The sequence below is a fragment of the Lingula anatina genome, chromosome 1, assembly GCF_051362555.1.
Source record: "Lingula anatina isolate TDL-2025a chromosome 1, LinAna3.0, whole genome shotgun sequence".
Classification (NCBI taxonomy): Eukaryota; Metazoa; Brachiopoda; class Lingulata; order Lingulida; family Lingulidae; genus Lingula; species Lingula anatina.
In genome coordinates, this window is record NC_141767.1 from 213,455 (window position 1) to 233,814 (window position 20,360).

General features: G+C 40.1%; 2 protein-coding genes across 6 annotated transcripts in view; one reads left to right on the forward strand and one right to left on the reverse strand.

Moving 5' to 3' along the window:
- The window catches only part of LOC106176488 (uncharacterized), an 18,200-nt gene extending 257 nt beyond the window's left edge, over positions 1-17,943 (forward strand). The window contains exons 2-26 of one of the 5 annotated variants that reach the window (XR_015331735.1): positions 2,120-2,226; positions 2,385-2,489; positions 2,746-2,809; positions 3,648-3,745; positions 4,278-4,416; positions 5,255-5,355; positions 5,603-5,715; positions 5,870-6,013; positions 6,354-6,446; positions 6,675-6,771; positions 7,007-7,061; positions 8,191-8,457; positions 9,445-9,540; positions 9,941-10,168; positions 10,363-10,534; positions 10,909-11,176; positions 11,411-11,614; positions 11,871-13,261; positions 13,485-13,688; positions 14,448-14,561; positions 14,711-14,887; positions 15,239-15,381; positions 15,502-16,717; positions 16,937-17,195; positions 17,242-17,943. Coding sequence is in view for 4 of the 5 variants with exons in the window: in XM_086999232.1 (XP_086855358.1) it covers positions 2,201-2,226; positions 2,385-2,489; positions 2,746-2,809; positions 3,648-3,745; positions 4,278-4,416; positions 5,255-5,355; positions 5,603-5,715; positions 5,870-6,013; positions 6,354-6,446; positions 6,675-6,771; positions 7,007-7,061; positions 8,191-8,457; positions 9,445-9,540; positions 9,941-10,168; positions 10,363-10,534; positions 10,909-11,176; positions 11,411-11,614; positions 11,871-13,261; positions 13,485-13,688; positions 14,448-14,561; positions 14,711-14,887; positions 15,239-15,381; positions 15,502-16,717; positions 16,937-17,022 (5,601 nt within the window). In the remaining variant the exon portion in view is untranslated. Of the gene's footprint in view, positions 1-59; positions 85-2,119; positions 2,227-2,384; positions 2,490-2,745; positions 2,810-3,647; positions 3,746-4,277; positions 4,417-5,254; positions 5,356-5,602; positions 5,716-5,869; positions 6,014-6,353; positions 6,447-6,674; positions 6,772-7,006; positions 7,062-8,190; positions 8,458-9,444; positions 9,541-9,940; positions 10,169-10,362; positions 10,535-10,908; positions 11,177-11,410; positions 11,615-11,870; positions 13,262-13,484; positions 13,689-14,447; positions 14,562-14,710; positions 14,888-15,238; positions 15,382-15,501; positions 16,718-16,936 lie in introns of those variants that run through there. The other 4 variants (XM_086999236.1, XM_086999232.1, XM_086999239.1 and 1 more) reach the window with 4 other exon arrangements.
- A 172-nt stretch (positions 17,944-18,115) lies between these two features.
- Positions 18,116-20,357, reverse strand: LOC106176496 (transcription factor IIIB 50 kDa subunit). Its single transcript, XM_013558910.3, has 2 exons — positions 19,998-20,357; positions 18,116-19,419 (listed from the first exon to the last, which is right to left on the reverse strand). The coding sequence occupies exons 1-2, from the start codon at positions 20,103-20,105 to the stop codon at positions 18,304-18,306; spliced, it is 1,224 nt and encodes a 407-aa protein (XP_013414364.2). The 5' UTR covers positions 20,106-20,357; the 3' UTR covers positions 18,116-18,303.
- Between the last annotated feature and the right edge of the window lie 3 nt (positions 20,358-20,360).

Sequence of the window (20,360 nt, forward strand, 5' to 3'; positions counted from 1 at the left end):
CCTGAAGTTTCAAGAATTCAACATGACTGTCGCTGTCAGTTTCACTGAGCTCTGCACGTGCTACAGTGGCCGCGACATACACGGGTATGTGGCCTCAGTTAATAACAGTTTTCGACTTTATTGTTTCCATGCTACGCGATAAACACCTGGCATGTAAGGTCGAACACTGAGGAGACGTATGAAGGATGCACATTACGGGAATTTGACATATATGTATGGCCTTTATGAGTATGCAGTCTTGGGGAACGTTCTGAGTGTATTGTCAATTACAGAAATGCTAGACCACGGGGACTCCCGCTGAATGCAGTCAGATTCACAGTCTGAAATGCCACTTTCTGACATTGAGTAGAATACAGAGAAGTTGGTGATGTTCCAAGCACGTTGGAAACAAGAGTAGGCATGTTAGTTTATTAATTTGATTGCTTTCAGCGAGAGTCCCCGTGGAGTTAGCGTGTATTAGTTATAGCTAGGTGGACATAACTCATTCTGAACACTCCCTTATATGTACTCTTTAATTTGTTAAAATTATGGTATTCATTCTGTCACTGCAGTACTTGCATGTAAGGCAAAAGTTTCTACTTTTGGGTTATTCGATCAGTAGTCACACTTGTTAAGCTAGCTGCTATCCTCTACCAGGGCCACAGATTGATTTCTTCACTAGATATTCATAGATATGTCTCTGGTTAAATAGATGGCTATCTCTGTACTGTGATAGAGAAGAGAACATATTTTCTGCAGGCCTGGTAAAGGGAACTCAGCTGTCACTTTGATAGGTTAATGAACCTAAAATCCACATAAAACAACTCAAGATATAGCCATACTACTCTAAGACCCCATTCCCAGAGATTAGATCAATCCAACAAGATCGACCTAAATAGCTGTTAGCCGAGTGGGCATGAAAGTTAATTACCCCCTTACAGCTTGTAGAAGCGGGACGGACATTTAAGCCAGATTCCCGGATTATCTGACAGTAATCTAGTGAGACTCCCCACGGAGATAGATTGATCTAAAATCTATGGGAATGCGCCCAAAGACTGGGTTCCCATGCCTAGATCGATCCATCTGGATTGGTCTAACTCCCTGGGGAGTCTCACTAAATTGATAGCACTTAAGTGAGACTCCCCAGGGAGATAGATCGATCCAAATATCCGTGGGAAAAGTCCCTAAGAAAGAAGAATGTTAATCAACAATTTTTCTTAGAAATTATCAAATGGCTTAATTATTTATCTAAATCTCTGGGAATGCACCCTAATATCGTCGAAAAATATGTTTTATCTTTTTTTAGACGTATATTTGGGGTGTATTCCCAGAGATTTAGATGGATCCAGAGATTAAGATTTAGATGGACCTAACTCCCTAGGGGTTGACGCTAAATTGCAGTCAGCCGAGCGCGCATGTAAGTTAATTACCCCCTTACAGCTTTCAGTAGGTGGGACAGACGCTTAAGCCGGCTTAGCTGACAGTAATCTAGTGAGACTCCCCACAGGGATAGATCGATCTAAAATCTATGGAAATGGGGTATAAATATTTTTTAGCAAGCATACTCCTATACATGCAGAATTTTCAATAATGACAGGCAAATCACTTTGAACCTATATATGTAAATTTTTATATAATGATAGGCAAGACACTTTGAACCTATATATGTAAATTTTTATATAATGGTTTCTTGCAACTAATAGTTCAAGTATTCGGTTACTATGGATACAGACAAGCATTATAGTTCAAGTGTGTGGTGTTGTCAAGTAACTGTATCCTCAAAGTAACAGTATACGCCATATAAGATTGACAGCTGTTGACCTTAAGGTCATATCCTAGTAGCAATGTGTTGTATGTATCTTAGCACACATATAATAGAAAATAAAGCAGTTGCTGAAGGTTCCATTCCACTTGAGAGTTGTTCTACCTGTAACATGGTTCTCACACATGATAGCATTCATTTAAAGAACACAGAAACTATTTCATCTTATAACTTTTTTATTGAGACATAGGATTTCGAATGGGGAAGGCATTCCTGAATAAGGTAATAAAAAGTGATGGTGATAATGGTGTATATATACAGTGTAGTAGTATATATGTGATTTCACGGGAATTGATCTGTGTCTGTGTTTATTTTTAGGGCCATTATTTTCCCTCATTTGAAAATATAGACAGTGATTGTGAGAGAACTTAAGCAGAGGAAAATATCACGGCAGAAACCATGGCTACTGCTGGCACACAACAGAGGTAAGCCATATTTACTTGTTTGTAACCTATATAGCTAGGTGCTTTCATGAAAAATGTTTATAAAGTGTAGAAATGTTTACATATCTGTAGACACCATGTTTTTATAGAAATGTTATACAGTAAGAATATTAAAATTTATCATGTTGATTATTTTTCAGTTGTCCCTTTGATGGCTGGGACCCCATGGAAGAAGATTATCAAGACCCCAGTTTTAACAGTTATGATACAGGACCTGGTAGAAACCTGCCTCCACCCTCAACACTGTAATTACGTCTTCTTTGATTCAGTTTTCCAAATTATAATTTTTTTCTTTGATTCTATTTTCTATGGATTCTCAATAACCATATTATTTTATTGCAAGTCTTCCTCTTCATGACAATGGCAAAAACACTGGGTTTGACCTTTGTATGTTTTGTTGTGTTGTCATTAAACTGTTTAACTATATTGTGTCTCAAATACTAAAACAAAAGTCCACATGTATTGATATAAGGTTCCACATTGTTTCACATTGTTTTCCAGAACAGAGCGAGATGATGGGACAGTCCAGCTGTATGTAGTGGGCATACCTAATGAACTGAATGAGGTACTGGGTTTGGATAGATCAGTACTCTGTCTACATGGCACAGTTGTATGGTGGTGATATTATCACTGATACTCTGTCTACATGGCACAGTTGTATGATGGTGATATTATTACTGATACTCTGTCTACATGGCACTGTTGTATGATGGTGATATTATTACTGATACTCTGTCTACATGGCACAGTTGTATGATGGTGATATTATTACTGATACTCTGTCTACATGGCACAGTTGTATGATGGTGATATTATTACTGATACTCTGTCTACATGGCACAGTTGTATGATGGTGATATTATTACTGATACTCTGTCTACATGGCACAGTTGTATGATGGTGATATTATTACTGAAATAGTTCACTCTTCATTGTTCACTTTATGAAAATGGAAAAATAGCTTTAGTGAATTGATATGTTTTTGACAGATGTTAAAGGGATAATAACTCTTCGTATGAGATCTATATTTCACAATAAAAACATAGTGAATAACTCATAGAAATATAATATATTCCGTTTTACGACAAAAACAGCAGTTATAGCTATTATTCTGATATCTGAGCTTGTCTTCAGATCACGTGTCCTCCATTGATGGCTATGCTCTGTTATAATCTCTTAAGAGATTTTAATAAAAAACCAAACTTTTTAGAAAAAAACCAGGGACTAACTTTGAATGTAAAAATGGATTCATTAACCATTGGTAAGTAAATTGGGAAAATTGTTGTTTACTCCAGGAAAATTCATTTTTTGTCCAAAATGAAGAGTTATTATCCCTTTAACTATAGTATACATGTACCATTATGTGTCTTTATTCCTTTGATAATATCTAGATATAATTCCAGGAAGGACTAAGGAATCTTTTCTCTGACGATGGACAACTGAAAGTCTTGCAAGCTAACAAAGTGAAATCTAAACAGCCTCAGAGAGGGGACACATTTGGGTAGGGTTTGATATAGAACTTTATAGATAGCTGTAGAAACCAGAACTCTATAAAAAGCTATAAAATCTGGAACTCGGTATATAGTTGTAGAACTTGGAACTCTGTAGATAGCTGTAGAAACTGGAACCCTATAGATAACTGTAGAAACCAGAACTCTATAGAAAGCTATAGGAAGTGGAACTCTGTAGATACTTGTCGAAACTTGGAACTCTATAGATAGCACTAGAAACTGGAACTCTGTTGATGGCTATATGTTTGTTCATGAAGAACTTGTTGTATAACATCATGCAGAATTTAATAAGTGCTGTCTTACCTGAGGAAGTTTACTGACCCAGTGGGTGTGACAGACTGTTTTATTCTGGGAACTGAAAAAGAGATGAAATATATATTATGATTTTAAGTAAAAATTTGGTAACATATAAGTATTTAAATAAATAATGATGGGAGTAATTGATGGATGTACTAAATCAAACATATGTAAAAACTTCTTTTTCTGACCAAGTAAATATATATGAATTATTTTTTCCCCAAGCTTTGTGAAATATGGGAGTGTGAGGGAAGCTGAGTTGGCCATAAGGAAGTTTGACCAGTTCAGAATTGGACCGTTTAGACTGAGGGTGAAAGTGGCGCTTTCAGATGAAAAGAGGGCTGCAAGAAGAAAGGAAAAAGAGGTAAATATACATCTGGCAAAGTGGGGTTGTTACAGGTGTGCTGATAATTCCTCTTCCCCACCCCCACCCCACCAACCCCCAGCCATTATCCCTCTCCCCCACCTCCACCCCACCAACCCCACCCCACCAACCCCCAGCCATTATCCCTCTCCCCCACCCCCACCCCACCAACCCCCAGCCATTATCCCTCTCCCCCACCCCCACCCAACCCCACCAACCCCCAGCCATTATCCCTCTCCCCCACCCCCACCCCCACCCCACCAACCCCCAGCCATTATCCCTCTCCCCCACCCCCACCCCCACCCCACCAACCCCCAGCCATTATCCCTCTCCCCCACCCCCACCCAACCCCACCAACCCCCAGCCATTATCCCTCTCCCCCACCCCCAGCCCACCAACCCACAGCCATTATCCCTCTCCCCCACCCCCAGCCCACCAACCCCCAGCCATTATCCCTCTCCCCCACCCCCCACCCCCACCCCACCAACCCCCAGCCATTATCCCTCTCCCCCACCCCCCACCCCCAGCCCACCAACCCCCAGCCATTATCCCTCTCCCCCACCCCCCACCCCCACCCCACCAACTCCCAGCCATTATCCCTCTCCCCCACCCCCACCCCACCAACCCCCAGCCATTATCCCTCTCCCCCACCCCCACCCCCAGCCCACCAACTCCCAGCCATTATCCCTCTCCCCCACCCCCAGCCCACCAACCCCCAGCCTCAAAACAGTTTAAAAAAAATAAAGATGTTTTGTGAATAGGTGTAGTATTTGTATGCCATCTTCATTATTAATATTAATTTCTGTAGATTTTTAATGTTATTATTTTATATCTTTAGGAAGAGGAAGAGTTTTTAAAATCATTGAACTGTGCCAAAACTGACCCTGATCAAGAAAAAAGAATGGAGCATGAGGTTGAGGAAGAAATTAGAAGGATGAGGTAAACTTACTGATTTTAAAAATGGGTGAATGGAGGTCTCTTTATTAAAGTTTGTCAAATGCAATCTGTTATTGATTTTTTTGTCATCTTATGAAGAAAATAATTTCATTGAACAGTTTATTCCATTATTTTGTTTAGACTGTTTAAAACTACTAATTAGAATACAAACTGGATTGCTTTTATATTTAAATATAATGAAATGATTGCCCCAAAACTATACTTGGTCGTGTGTTATTTCAAATTTCAGACTTCAAAACCAAAGCAAAGCTGATTTTGTCATGAATTTCACAACCAGGGAATCCCCTCTGCCATCAGCTCCCCCTGGTGGTCAGGTTGTAAACCAGGATAGGCCAGCACTTGGTATGTCATTTGTCCATTCAGCATCAGAGCTAAATCTCAGCACATTTGAAGAAAACTTATCTTTTTTGTTCTCCCATTGGTGGAAATGAGGGTTCTTTTATGAACAAGGAACTAATTTTGTCCATTTTTAGCCAATTTTCTGTCTTGTCTACAGATTCTGTGTCCCCTGAGACAGGACGATACACTCCTGTAGACTCTGGCTACCATAGTGGTGAGACAAGGACACAGACCAATGCCATATATCTGGGTGGGGATGGAGACCATCATAGGGAACATAGTATTGGGAATCATGCCATAGGTAACTAATGCACATAATTTACCTGTTAGGAGAGAGTTGTATGAACACCTGAAGTGTTCCAGCATATTTGATGATTGCATTTAGCCTGTCTTAGACTGGGTTCCAATACATTGACCAATCTAACAAGATCGATTGATGAAGCCACTTAACAATAATAAATTGCCCCCTAGCAGCTTCAGTAGTCATGACAGACATCTAAGTCGCTTTAGTGGATTGCAATTTAGCCAGAATCCCCTCAGAGATAGATCAATGCACAGATAGTATGATAGGGTCTGGGAATGGTCCTTTAGTTGAGAGTTGGGTGATATTCACTTTTACTACAAATAATTTTACTTTTCAGATAAAAGTTCTCAGCCAGAGATCACATCACCCAACATGTCTGACCAATCAGCTGCTGGTAATGCAAAGAAGTGTTTGAAGTGTGGAGGACCTGGTAAGAAATGTGCACTAACTACATCTGTTTGGGGGGGTATACAGTGAGAAGTGTCTTGAATTTGGGTAATATGTACATCTTTATGTGGATGTCCATGGAGAATGGTGTATATATTTTTTTTTTTAATTTATTTATTTTTTTTTTTTGTGAAAGCCCATAGTAATTTTGACTGAATTATTATTATTATTATTATTATTATTATTATTATTATTATCCCTTGGTCTCCAGGATTCTTGAGGTGTGGAGCATGCAAAAGCCCTTACTGTAGTCCTGCCTGCCAGAGGGAAGACTTCTCTGAGCACAAGGTTCAGTGTAAGACAATCAGGTAAGATCTTCTGACAGTAGACTGGTCTAAATACAAGCAGCAGTGTAAGACAATCAGGTAAGATCTTCTGGCAGCAGAAATGAGAGAAAATGTCTCTTTTTGAACCTATTCACTAGTTAACCAATGCTTAATTGGTATGTAACCATGCAGGTGCTGCAGTGGAGGTGATTTGTGTATAGTAGAACAGCGTGGAGAAGCTATGCCAAATATGTAAACTGTTTTTGATTGATTTTAGGGAAACTGCAGAATTAGCGGCACGGTTTGAAGTTAGCGTTGATGATGAAATGCAGGTAAGATAAAAAACCTGACAAAGAAATGTCTTTGATTTTTTTTCCTAAAAGATTACAAGTCTTTTGGCAAATTTGCAATTAATTTAGAGTAGGCCTGGGGTGAAAAATATCTGGAATTTAGTTGTTTCTGTTACAAACAGACATTAAAGGAATCCTTTTGTGCAGCAGCCCCTGGAGAAATTGCCTTAATTTCTTATGCACACTGCCACAGTGATCAGGGGGGTTAAACTCCCAAGAAGATTTGTTAATATTTGTCTCTATCACACTCAGTGCATTGAAAATAATATTTGTACCAAGTTACTACATATATCTTTTCTGTGAGAGAGGCAAAATGTCAGGGTTTTGAATGAACTCAACATACTTTCATCTTGGTAGTCAACTTGTTGATTGCCCTGCAATCTGATATAGACAACCTAAGAAGTGTACAGACATTACTAGTAAAGGTGTTAGGGTGCATTCCCAGAGATACAGATCGATCCAGAGATTAAGATTTAGAACGACCTAACTCCTTGGGGGTTCACGCTAAATTGCAGTCAGCCAAGCGCACCATAGTTAATTACCCCCTTACAGCTTTTAGTAGGTGGGACAGACGCTTAAGCCGGCTAAGCTGACAGTAATCTAGTGAGACTCCCCACAGGGTTAGATCGATCTAAATTCTATGGGAATGGGGTCTTAGACTTGTTAAAATCTGTTAACAGTTAGTTTAGAAGGGTCATTTCCAAACTGACTCTGCTTTGTTTTCTTATCAGATGATGAGATCTGGGACTGGGTTAGCTTACTAAAGATACAGGATGAAGCCTGGACTTATACTGTCTGTTCATTATGTGATGTTTCTTAATGTGACTCCAGTCTGTGTTTTGTTTAATTCTTACTTGTAGCTTAGGTTTTAATCTCTGTTATTTCAGATGATGATTTGGCTATTACAGATGTCAAGTTGAAATCACCAAGGCATTCTTTCCATATGTAATTCATTCCCCCTGCACACATTATAAAGTCTTATTAGATGTAAGGCTCGCCATTGCTTCACATAAACAATTAACTTCCTGTAAACTAAGATATAGACACGTGTCTGCCAGCATCTCTACTTGACTAGGGCTTCTCTTCACACACTTGCCTGTCTTGATTTCAGTATTTAGTGGGAGAATTACCACAGGTTTCTCTTGGTGATCCTACTGCCAGGGTCAAGTCACCTCTCAAGAGTATGACTGAGAGTTCTGACCCCCTTCCACAGAGAGCTGAGAGATCTGACCCCCTTCCACAGAGAGCTGAGAGGTCTGACACCCTTTCACAGAGAGCTGAGAGATCTGACCCCCCTCCAAGCACCAGGGGTGGGCCAGAGAAATACATGAGTGCCAAAATGACCAGAGTGAGCCTCCCACTCCAGAAGAAATGCCAAGTAAGTAAGGGTTAAGTTCAGTCTTTGACCCAAGAATTTTTCTATCCTAGGTTTGGTAAAGATGGGGAATTTGATATGATACATGGTAATGCATAGGCTTACTTTACTAATCCAGCTGATAAAAGATGTTTGAAATGTGTTTATATATAGTGTACTGCCTTCTTTGAGACTTAGTTCTGTTCACCAATATAATTTCCAGACTTGTTAATTAATTTTAATGAAGTCTTTTGCATGTGCACGTTAATTAATTTTAATGAAATCTTTTGCATGTGCACTTGACTCATTTTATGGTCTTACGTGTAATTATATAACGCAAGTGGACATGTGCATTTTAAGTAATAAAGATTAGTATGCACCATTAAATAGTGCAGCATTCCATTTAGATAAGGAATTTGTATATAAGCAGTATTATCTGGGAGTTCAGAGAGAGCAGTTTGAGAGAGAGACCACGTAGGAGAGCTAAGAAGACAGATTCGAGCCATGGGAGATGGTTCAGAAGTTGGAGATTTCACATAGATCATGTAGTTAGCAGGCATCATCAAATAAACTGTTAAACTGGTCATTATGTGTCCTTGGGTTTTCTTTGAGCAACTTACGTAAATCTGACACGAACCATGGAATCTTTAGATTGTGTTATCTGCTAAGTAAGTCGAAAATGTATTTCGAGCCTACGCTTCAGTTAGGCATACTAGAATTAGGAGATTTCATTACATAAGTATAAAAATATCTTACAACTTGCTACACTGAGTTGTAGACCAGAGTGTCCAGGCAGATTTTTTTTATCAGTCAAGGTTAAAATTGAAATCTTAATTTCAACTTGAAATTCAGACCTTGCCTAGGTAGATTTTAAACCTGCCTTTGGGAGATTGAGATTTCAGTATTGCTCTGTCACATTTAAAATCTGCCTGCAACATATCTAAGAAGCTCTCACCATGGAAGATGGTTATCTTATTATCATCCTTTTTGATGCTCTTTGTTTTTTAACAGGTGAAAATCATAGATCTCAGCAGTCCCTCTGACCTGTGTGTGATATTCCCAGACAGTGTTCCCCAACTTGTCAAACTAATACAGGACATGAAGGAGGCACGTCACTGCAGCATTGTGGGACACATTCACAACAAACTTGATCCGCGGACTAACAGATTTGTAGGGAATCTATTAAGTGTTTATTAGGGGTTTATGCAACAAGCTTTCAAGTGGTTCGGCCATATTTAACAGTTAGTCTGCAGATCAATTTTGTTGTGAATACAACCATAATGCACTAATTCTATCTCTTATTTATCAACAGTTGACATGAGTTCTTTTGTTTTCAATCAATAATTGGTATGTAGAACAATTTATTAGCCATTGTATAATAACAATTTGATGCGTGAAGTATCTTAGATATCAGTGAAATATGATGTTAAGTTTAATATGCAGTTGAGGTGCGGCTGGAGATGCTGCCTATTGATTTAATCATGTGAAGTCTTGTGTTATCTTGTAGTATTACAGTGGTACCACTAACATTGGTCCTGGTGCCTATGTACCATCAGTGGGTGAGGTATGTGCTGTCCAGTATGCAGTGGACGGTGGTTGGTACAGGGCAATGGTGGAGGAGATCACACTAAATGGCCAGGTCAGGGTGAGATATCAAGACTATGGCAATGTGGAGGAGAGACCAGTGATGTATACCAGGAAACTGCTGCCAGAGTTCACACAGCTGCCACTACAGGTACTGTAGGAGGAGCCACTGGTGGCCCTTCATCTTCTCGTCACTTTTATTGAGATTGACATCAAAATTCAGGAATTATTCGGTTCATTGTATTAGAGTGATAGCTTCACCAGGTGAATTTGTGGTTACAGGTGTTAAATGGTGCAGTTGTTTACGATGAGAAGTTCTTATTGATTTTTGTGTCCTGTTTGCAGGGTATGCGTTGCTGTATAGCTAATGTAGCGCCAGTCCAAGGAAGTGACTGGAGTGACCATGTGACCAGTGAGCTGAAAACAGTTGTAGACAGTCTGGGAGGGTTGTTTGACGTCGTTTGTGAACAAGTTGTTAATGGAATAAGTCATATACAGCTGCTGACAGAGGAAGGAGGTGAGGGGTTTGGTGGGCACAGGAGTTGAGAATCTCTACTGAAACTTACGTGATTTATTTTCTTGATTTAACTGATTTTGTCCTTTGCTATGAAACCATTTGATTTTACTTTCCTTGATAACTGTAAAGACAGCAGGAGACTTAAATGGCTCCTGACAAATTTCAACTGCAATTCAGCATTTCTAGTTGCTTTCAAAACATGTTTATTGACATGAAGTTAACTTTAAGTCCTCTTGGAATTTGCTCTGGTAAATGTAATCATGTCATTTTGTTCTTTATTGATGAAGTACGGCAGTGAGTATATTTGCTCGCAAAAGTAGTCTAACAGACAGGACCTCGCATTAAAAACTGTTAATATTGCTCATTGTACATAGGAAATGTTGGAGAGGCCTTGATCTACCAGAATATGGCAAGACAGTCTTCAGAGGAAGTGCTGTATGATGCTGCCCTGGCAACTTCCTCAGCAGAGACTGAACAGAATATGGCAAGGCAGTCTTCAGAGGAAGTGTATGCTGCTACCATGGCAACTTCCTCAGTAGAGACTGAACAAAATATGGCAAGGCAGTCTCCAGAAGTGCCGTATGCTGCCCAGAAGACAACCCTCTCTGTGGAATCTGAACAGTGGGGACAGTCACCAAACAGGTAACCCTGACAGTACATGTATCTGCTTTATTGATATAAACTGCTCAGGAGGAATACTTCCATGGAGGAGAATATACCAGCTGTTACAAGGAAAGTGGAATGAAAATTTTACTTGTAAATACCTGAGTAAAATGTGTTTCATTAGAAACAGGTAGGATAGTGATGGTTTATTTATCTGTTTAACATGTTAAGAAAAGGTAATGGACAGAATGTCATGGAAATCTTTCATTTCAGTTCTACCTCGCTGGACACTATATATCTTAGTCTCCTGCAGTCTGCGCTGTCCATGCTGAAAATAAACGAGCCATTTGATGCAGCAGTATTCCACATAGAGACGTCTGAAGTGTTCTATATTCACCATATTGATGAAACCTTTGTGGCATTGAGTCTAGCCATGAATGAAAAATACAACACCATGTCTACACAGCAGACTTACAGGTAACTTGTGTTGTTAATAGTCCTATGTTAAAGCTGTTTAATTTTAAACTGTTCCACTTGATTTCCTCTGGTTAAGTTTTGCCAAGAAACAATTCTCTTGTCATGGAGCTATTGATTAAGTATTACAGATAAATTTTGTTTTCAATAATTTGTCCTGTGGCATCTTCAATTAAAATAAGTGAGCTCAGGATGATTTGATAGAAGTAACAGTTTGGTGATATATCCCCACAATTTCTTCATCTACTTGTATCTGCAGGTTCAAGTCTGGTGATATGGTGGCAGCCCAGTGGCAGGGGGCCTGGTACAGAGCTCTGGTGCTGGCAGATATGGCATCCACATCTAAGGTGTTCTACTTGGATTACGGGAACACAGAGGAGGTCAGCAATACTGCCATACGCCCCCTGCTGGAGGATTTTGCTGACCACCCACCTAAGGCTATCAGGTGCAGCCTGGCAGGGGTGAAGATTTGGGCAAAAAACCCTCAGGTGCCCCACGCAGTCCAACAGGTGCTCCAGGAGAAGCTGGTAGAGAAAGTAGTCAAGGTTAACATGGTGTCCACTGATGATAACAGAGCTTTGGTTAAACTGACACTTGATGATGGAACAGACGTTGGACGTTTTCTGGTGGACAGTGGATTTGCTACATGTACTGACACCAACCAAGTCACAGAACAAAGTGAGGAGTCTAATATGTCGCCATTGGTGACTGCCCAAACAAAAGAGAGCCCGAAATCAGCTACGTCCCCCACACTGCCAGTAGTGAGGAGAGGAGCCAGATCTCCACTTTCCTGTATCACTAGTGAACTGTCTCTACCACCTGTGTCAAAGTCTCCACCCTGTGTGTCAGGAGCAAGATCACCTCTGTCTGTGTCAAAATCTCCACCTTGTGTGTCAGGAGCTAGATCACCTCTGTATGAAGACCGTAGTCCAAATTCTTCGTCTAATGTGCTCAGAGCTAGAACTCCTCCATCCCCAAGACCTGCTGTTACTGGGGCCAGAGCACCGGCATTTCCCAGAGACACTCAAAGAAAGAGAAGCTCAAATGTCAGAGATGCCCCATCAAGACCAAGGTGTCTGACCCATGTGGACCTCCCAAAGTTGGAGCTGCCAGAAGACAGGGAGTTCCCACTACTGTTAGTGCATTGCGTCAGTCCCTGGGAGTTCTTCATCTGTCTGCCTGATCTCATTGAGAAAGTGGCTGAGTTAGAGGTAAGGCTCCAGACGCATGCTCTCACAGATCACCATCCTCATCGTCCTGAGGTTGGCGAGGTGGTCCTGGCGCAGTTCACTGATGGTGTCTGGTACAGAGCCATGGTACAGGCAGACCAGGGTCCTCAGATAGGGTATCAGGTCTACTTCTGTGACTATGGCAACACGGAATATGTTCAAACAGCTAACATCAGGAAAATTCTGGAGCCAGAGTTAGTGACAGGGTATCCCCGCCAGGCCTATCAGTGTAAGCTGGCCGGGGTGAGAGAGGTAAATAAAGAGAGCAGTGTAAAGGCTGCTGAGGAAATGAAGACAATACACCCTGGGTCAATACTGGTCAGAGTTGTCAGGAAGGAAGGAGAGGTATACTCTGTGAATTTGACTACACCAGACGGTGACTCCATGGCCCACTATCTCACAGGTCAAGGACTTGTGGCAGGTACTGAAATATCTGGAAGTTTTTTCTAACCTTTTATCTTTCTAGGATGTTATCAGTTTAAAATTTTAACACAGCCAATGGACATTTGATACTTGCTGCAGTACAAAGACAAAAGTTTTACACCGTTATTATCAGATGTAATGATTTTAATGCAAAAGCAGACTAAACTTGAATGTTCTTAAAATTGGTAAAGCTTGTTTTAATAAGACTCAAACCATTCCAGTGTCGGACCTGGTCCCTCACCCAGACAGTGCCTTCCAGCCCATCCAACCAGCTGTGTGTACAGCACTGCCAGCACCTGAACCTAGAGTTATGACATATGATCTGATCAAAGCTTCATTGGATTCTTCTGTTACCATGGTGATAGTTTGTAACCCAGACTCCTCACCAAAGCTGTTTTATTGTTGGAATATGTCCAAACAACAAGGTATATAATGGTTTCCATCTGAATTAAGATGATTTCAGTTAAGAAGTATTTATTCATTGGAATACTTCAACACAGTTATGATCAGCCTAATTAGACTTTTGAATAGAGATTTTATTCAAATCTCACTTCTATTTTACTAGCTTTTGGCTGTGGCTTAGTATGTGCCTGTATATATTAGGCTTTTCTTTAATCTTTCTAAGCATGATATTATGTTCCCTCTGTCTAGATATATTAGTATGTGCCTGTATATATTAGGCTTCCCTTTAATCTTTCTAAGCATGATATTATGTTCCCTCTGTCTAGATATATTAGTATGTGCCTGTATATTAGGCTTTTCTTTAATCTTTCTAAGCATGATATTATGTTCCCTCTGTCTAGATATATTAGTATGTGCCTGTATATATTAGGATTCCCTTTAATCTTTCTAAGCATGATATTATGTTCCCTCTGTCTAGATATATTAGTATGTGCCTGTATATATTAGGATTCCCTTTAATCTTTCTAAGCATGATATTATGTTCCCTCTGTCTAGATATATTAGTATGTGCCTGTTCATATTAGGCTTTTCTTTAATCTTTCTAAGCATGATATTATGTTCCCTCTGTCTAGATATATTAGTATGTGCCTGTATATTAGGCTTTTCTTTAATCTTTCTAAGCATGATATTATGTTCCCTCTGTCTAGATATATTAGTATGTGCCTGTATATTAGGCTTTTCTTTAATCTTTCTAAGCATGATATTATGTTCCCTCTGTCTAGAAATGCAAGAAGTTGTGACATTGAAGGACAGACTTGGTGAGGTCTATGAACATGTTCACCCGGACCCTGCCTTCAGACCCCTGGTAGAAGAGATGTGTGTTACCTTTGCTGAAGGTGGGTGTGGCAAAGTGATATTCCATTGATCATCAGAAATACTTGTTTTCAAGTGTACTTATCATTTAAGCAAGTGACGTTTCCTCACTGGGACTTTATTGATGTGTAGATTATACTTCTTAGTGAAGATTATAATTTCCTGGTTCCAGGAGAAGATGGTGGGTGGTCCAGAGCAGCAGTCCAAGCAATACTGCCAAACAACAAGTACAAGATATTTTATGTGGACTTTGGACAAGAGGATGTGATCCCAGGAGATAAACTGTACCGTATAGAACCTCAGTTCACCACACTACCTCTCCAAGCTATTAAGTGTGCCCTGTCATATTGTAAGTGTAAACTGTACCATATATAGAGTCTCAATCCGAACTTTTTTATGTACAGACACTGGCAATCTGTTCTGGTCATGCTTTAGAAAGTAAAAGGTTGTTGTTTTAGATTTTTAAACTTTTCAGTTTCTACACGGACTTGAGATGTACCTAAACAAAGCTTTCAGTTACTACTGTTACCCTTCTCAAATTGAAAAGTTTAAATGTCTAAAACAACCAAAAGACTACGCAGATGAATTTCCATCAAATGAAGTGTTCTTGATCTGAATTGATGTGCCTAGAATGCAACTGTTACAATAATGTTGGCATTTTTATCGAAAAAGTTACAAAAATGATATCATTCATTTACAGGCTTCCACTCTGAAAGTCAGACTTTCCCTCCACAAGCTGTTGATAAGTTCAAGGGCTTGGTTCAGGGGACATTACTGCAAGCCAAGCTGATAGGCACCAAGAATATGACTCATTATGTAGAGCTCTGTGACCCCAAAACTAAGGTAGGTTGCCATTATTATGATGGATTGTTTTCTTTTGTTTCATAGATTGGGCTCCATATTTATACTTATTGTAACAATGTGATATTGCTATATAAGTTTCTTCTCTTGATTCTTAATTAGAAAAACATTGGGTCAGAACTTGTCAAGATAGCTACAGATTCCATCACACAAAGACCAGATAACAGGGGTACTTTAAGCCAACTACCAACATACAATGCCAACAAACCAGAGTTTCAGCAGAATAGAAGAACCGGTGATGAAGATCAAAGTATCCGTGGCAACAGACAAAAGTCTTTTTCTGGAAATAGACATCAAGGAATATCTGATAAATCTCAGCAAGATGGTGGCAACAAAAATAGACCCCAGGATCAGATGTCTGCTGGTGGAGATGCGGGAGCCAAAGCTTTTATTGATCGATTAAACCAAGGAGGAAAGCCGTCTGGATATCAGCAAAAGTCTGGTCATCAAGGCAGTCCAGACAGACGACAAAAACAAAGCAGTCAGAAATCTCCAGGGCCGAGAAACAAACAGCAGAAATCTCCAGAATCAGGAAACAAACACCAGAAATCTCCAGGATCAGGAATCAAACAACAGAAATCTCCAGGACCAGGAATCAAACAGCAGAACTCCCCAGGCAGATCTTATGGAGGTCAACTGCCAGATGTGTCTGCCCAGCAACAGTCAGGTCGCAGTCCACTGAACTATCCCCCTAACAAAACTTCACAGGTGAAAGGTCATGGCCCAAGACCTTCCCCACAACAAGCTGACAGATCTCCTGTAGGCAGCTCCTATCACCAACCTTCACATGTGACAGGCTATGAACACAGTACTGCCACAAAACCTTCCCCACAACAGGCTGGTCCACACCCCTCAGTTAACACCTCTCACATGCCAGAGCACCAGTCAGATCCTGGGCTTAGGGACTCTACTGCACCAGGCCGAGTGCAGTCAGGACGCAGCCCATTCAATGTACAAACTCCGCTGCCACTGGAGGGCCCAGGCTATGGGCGCAGTGTGTCAACCACACCGATTCCACAACTATCTAGTCACAATACAGTAGATTTCCCACCTCAGCAGGATTTTCAGGGTCGAGGTCACCAGGAGTATCCTCTAGAGCAGCCATTACGACCTCAAGGATACAATCCATACTTCAGGAGTTATCCATCCCATAATTACCAGGCCAGGAGGTATGAGAACCCAGCTGACTACAGGGAGGAGTACAGAGAGATGCCAGCATATCACTATGGTAACTACCCTCCCAGAGGAGGCTATAGAGGGCACCACTATAGAGGAAGAGGAGGGTTTCACCATAGATACTCACAGCCACTTCAGCCAAGTAAGAAAAATTCTTTAATCAGTGATAATGTATACTGTAGCTGTTGTGTAGAACATCTTGATAAATCATTTGAAGTTGTAACTTGAAAGTAACATGTACATGTACATTTGTACCTTCTCAAAAACTTTGGTTTAATCTTAATCAAAATTCAAGGAATGAAATAGAAAAGTAAACGCCTCATTCGTTTATAAAGCCTGATATATTCTGTTGCTGTTTTAGGTGGTCTGGAGCAGAGACTGGAGAGACTGGTGGCACTCCTGGAACAACAGCAGCTTCTCCAACTGCAGCAACACCAAGACAAATAACCAGCACTATTCCAGTCCATAGAGGGCGCCACCAAGTCTCTAATAAATAGCAGTAGCCCATTTGATGGAGGGCGCCACCAGGCCACTAATTAACACCAGTAATCCAGTTAATAGAGGGCGCCTACAGATCACTAATAAACAGCAGTAGCCCAGTGCATAGAGGGCGCCACCAGGCTACTAATAAACAGCAGTAGCCCAGTGCATAGAGGGCGCCACCAGGCCAGTGCATAGAGGGATCCACTTGGTTTCTGTGCCCACAAAGATGGAAAAAGATGATAAAAACTATTTGAAATGGGGATCAAATATTTTTTGATAATTTGAAGTTTATTTTATAGCTACGGGAGGATAAGTACATGGATGCATGGCAAAACATTAACAGTCTACCCCCCCTTCCCCTATTTCATAATAATTGAATTGTGCTCTTTGTGGCCCTGACCATAATAAAACCGGTGTTGGAAGGGGAAAGCAAGCTCAATGATCATGATTTTTGTTTTTCCCAGTCATTTACTTGCATATATGAACAATGTAATGTTATATGTAGTTGACTTATATTCACATTTACGTTGAATTTCTAAAAAATTTATTTGAACAACTTGTAAATATATCATTTGAAAGATAAATGAGATAGTTGATAAGGATCCATTGTAATCTAGTCGCATGATTTATTCATTCCTAACAAGTCGTAGGATGTCAATTAAGTAAGCAACTGCCTGTAAACTCGTAACCAGCTTTGGTATCTGCTCAGTCAGCATTTACGTGTAACAGTTTTATGCAAAAATTATGCAATTTTATTTATTATAATTTTTGTAACTCTATAATATTTTGGTTCGGATGGGACTCTATCCTCATTCTATTAGAAAATTTCAGTATTGTTTGTTCAAACTTGTAAGATTTTCAATAAATGTGTTCACCTTTGAATAATTGAACCAAATGTTGTATTCTACTCTAAAGATTGTATCTTCTGTCAAAAGCTTTAATTTTAGAAATGTTGGCCTGTCTGGCTGTGCGCATGAGGGAGTACCAATCTTAAGATGTTTTTACAACATTCACCTTTGACGACCACATACCTTGGAACCACTGAGAAACAAAAAGATGAGAAATGTTAATGTTTTTGGCTTTATTGAAAGTATATTGGACATTTCCTCTCTTCCCACACATGCTAACAGGCTTTGGCAACATCACCATGTCTTGGCACATAGAAGTAAACCTATAGATATGTAACATCTGATGGCTCTTATAAAAGAGAAACGCAGTAGAGAACTCATTTGCCATCAGATCTTATCACTTGTTATTTGAATGATCAGCCGCTTGCAACTTAAGAATTTCATCTTTGTCTTTTATGTATTCCCTAAGTTCATTCTCTGGGATATCTTCCTCTGTCAAAAATTCACAATCCAGATTACTGTGACTTGATACAGAAATACTCTCCCGAGAGCAAGAGTCATCTTGCTCAGAACAAAGTCGAGCCTTTTTGTAAGCTGTTGGAAAAATAGCAGATGCTCCTTTGCGTTTTCCATGGTAACCAAGCTGCTCGGTGTCATCATCAAGAAGTTCTGTCCCCTCCCTGTCCTCCTGCTGTAAAGATATGGCAGTTGCCAGTAGAGACTTCTGGTATTTCAGAATATCAGGCAAGTGTAAGTGGACTTTATCTGGTTTCACATCACTGAGCCAGGGCACCCCCTCAGCCAGAGCACACAACACCGTCTTCAACTCCTCAACAAAGTGCTTTAGTCTGTATTTCCACTGCAACAATTTAAAGGTCGAAACAAATCTGCATATGGGTGTCTTGAGCTCTTTAACATTATGAGACTGCCAGACCAAGTATGCGGCAGCGGTGATCACAGAATTATACCTCCTTCCACTGCTGACCCAGGTCTCCTTACACAACTCCACTAATCTTGTCACCTCATCAAGCTCTGTGTCACTAAAGTTACATGAACTGAGACAAGATGGGATAAGATCAACAATATCCTGTGCTTTCAGTGTGATGTTTAAAACCTTCAATATTTCTTTATAGTACTTGCCAAGGTCAAACACACTACACTGACACAAGGAGGCCGTGGAGTTGAGCGTGACAGGCCACCCTCTCTGCCTGCATACCACATACACAGCAGCACTGGCTAATACTAACTTATTTGCCAATAAAATGCCCCGGAAGGGCCCAGACCTGTGAATTAATTTATTATACATATCCAGGGCACTCTCTTTCATGTCAGAGCTGAGGTTCATGGCAGCTGAGATTTCTTTGATCCTCTTCTCTCCAATCTTTTTGCCCTCAGAACTTCTCTCCCCATCACCATGGTGTTGTATCAGATTCTGCAACTTCTTGGAAGAATTCCAGAAGATGTCTGACTTATTTGACCACACTGTCTGTTCTGGAGGGGCCTGGAAGCCTCCCTACAAAATAATGAGTGACAAAAAAATAAATTAAAAATGTTACCTTTGTTTAGCCTGGAATGTTACCAATGTTGTCGAGAGCCTACATTAAAATATAAACCCCAACTCACTCCCTTTAACTTTGTCACTGTTATATATGTTTCTACGCATTAATTTGAGGGGGATAAAAGAACGCAACACTGGACATGTGCTTTTACTACTCTAAACTAATCTTTATTTAACTAGAGAGTATCTTGCCACTAGGGGCACTCCACCACAAGACATAACAGTCACTTTGTTCGCTTACCTAACTTCCATCTTCTTACAAGTCATTCTATAAATTACATGTACTGAGTACATGTACATGTACACTTTTAGTTTATAGAATGGGTCTATTATTACGTATCAAACTTCTCATGTTTTCAACACACTGGGGATTACACACGACACACAAAAGATTAAGAGTCAGTTACTAGACTATTCGTATTTTCTTTTTATTATTACCAATGTTATAAAAAGAATTATTGCCAAATCAGGAAATTATATATAGACACTGAGTCGACTGAGTAACCCCGCTGGAGTCGATCAGAACACATTACCTGTGCTTTAACGGTACCACATTCTTCACAAACCAGCTGAGAACAGCCTCCGTGATCGTCAGTTATCAACGAGTTTTTGCCACAGTTGTCACAGAGCTGCGAGTCCATCTTAATCCACACGAGCTGTGTGACTCTGTTTCAGAACGTACAGGCTGCGTAATAGATGACTGGTTCAATACGATAGCTATGTCTCGAGAAGTCCTATGGTTTGGAATCTAACATTGAAAATGACATCATAAAATTAAGGTAATTATTGACATGATTTTTTAACCTTGAAAAGAATGAATAAAATCTGAATTTTCGGTATAATTCATTGGAATAAAAATTGCTTGGTTTTATGTCTGGAGAAGACCTGTCGTCTTC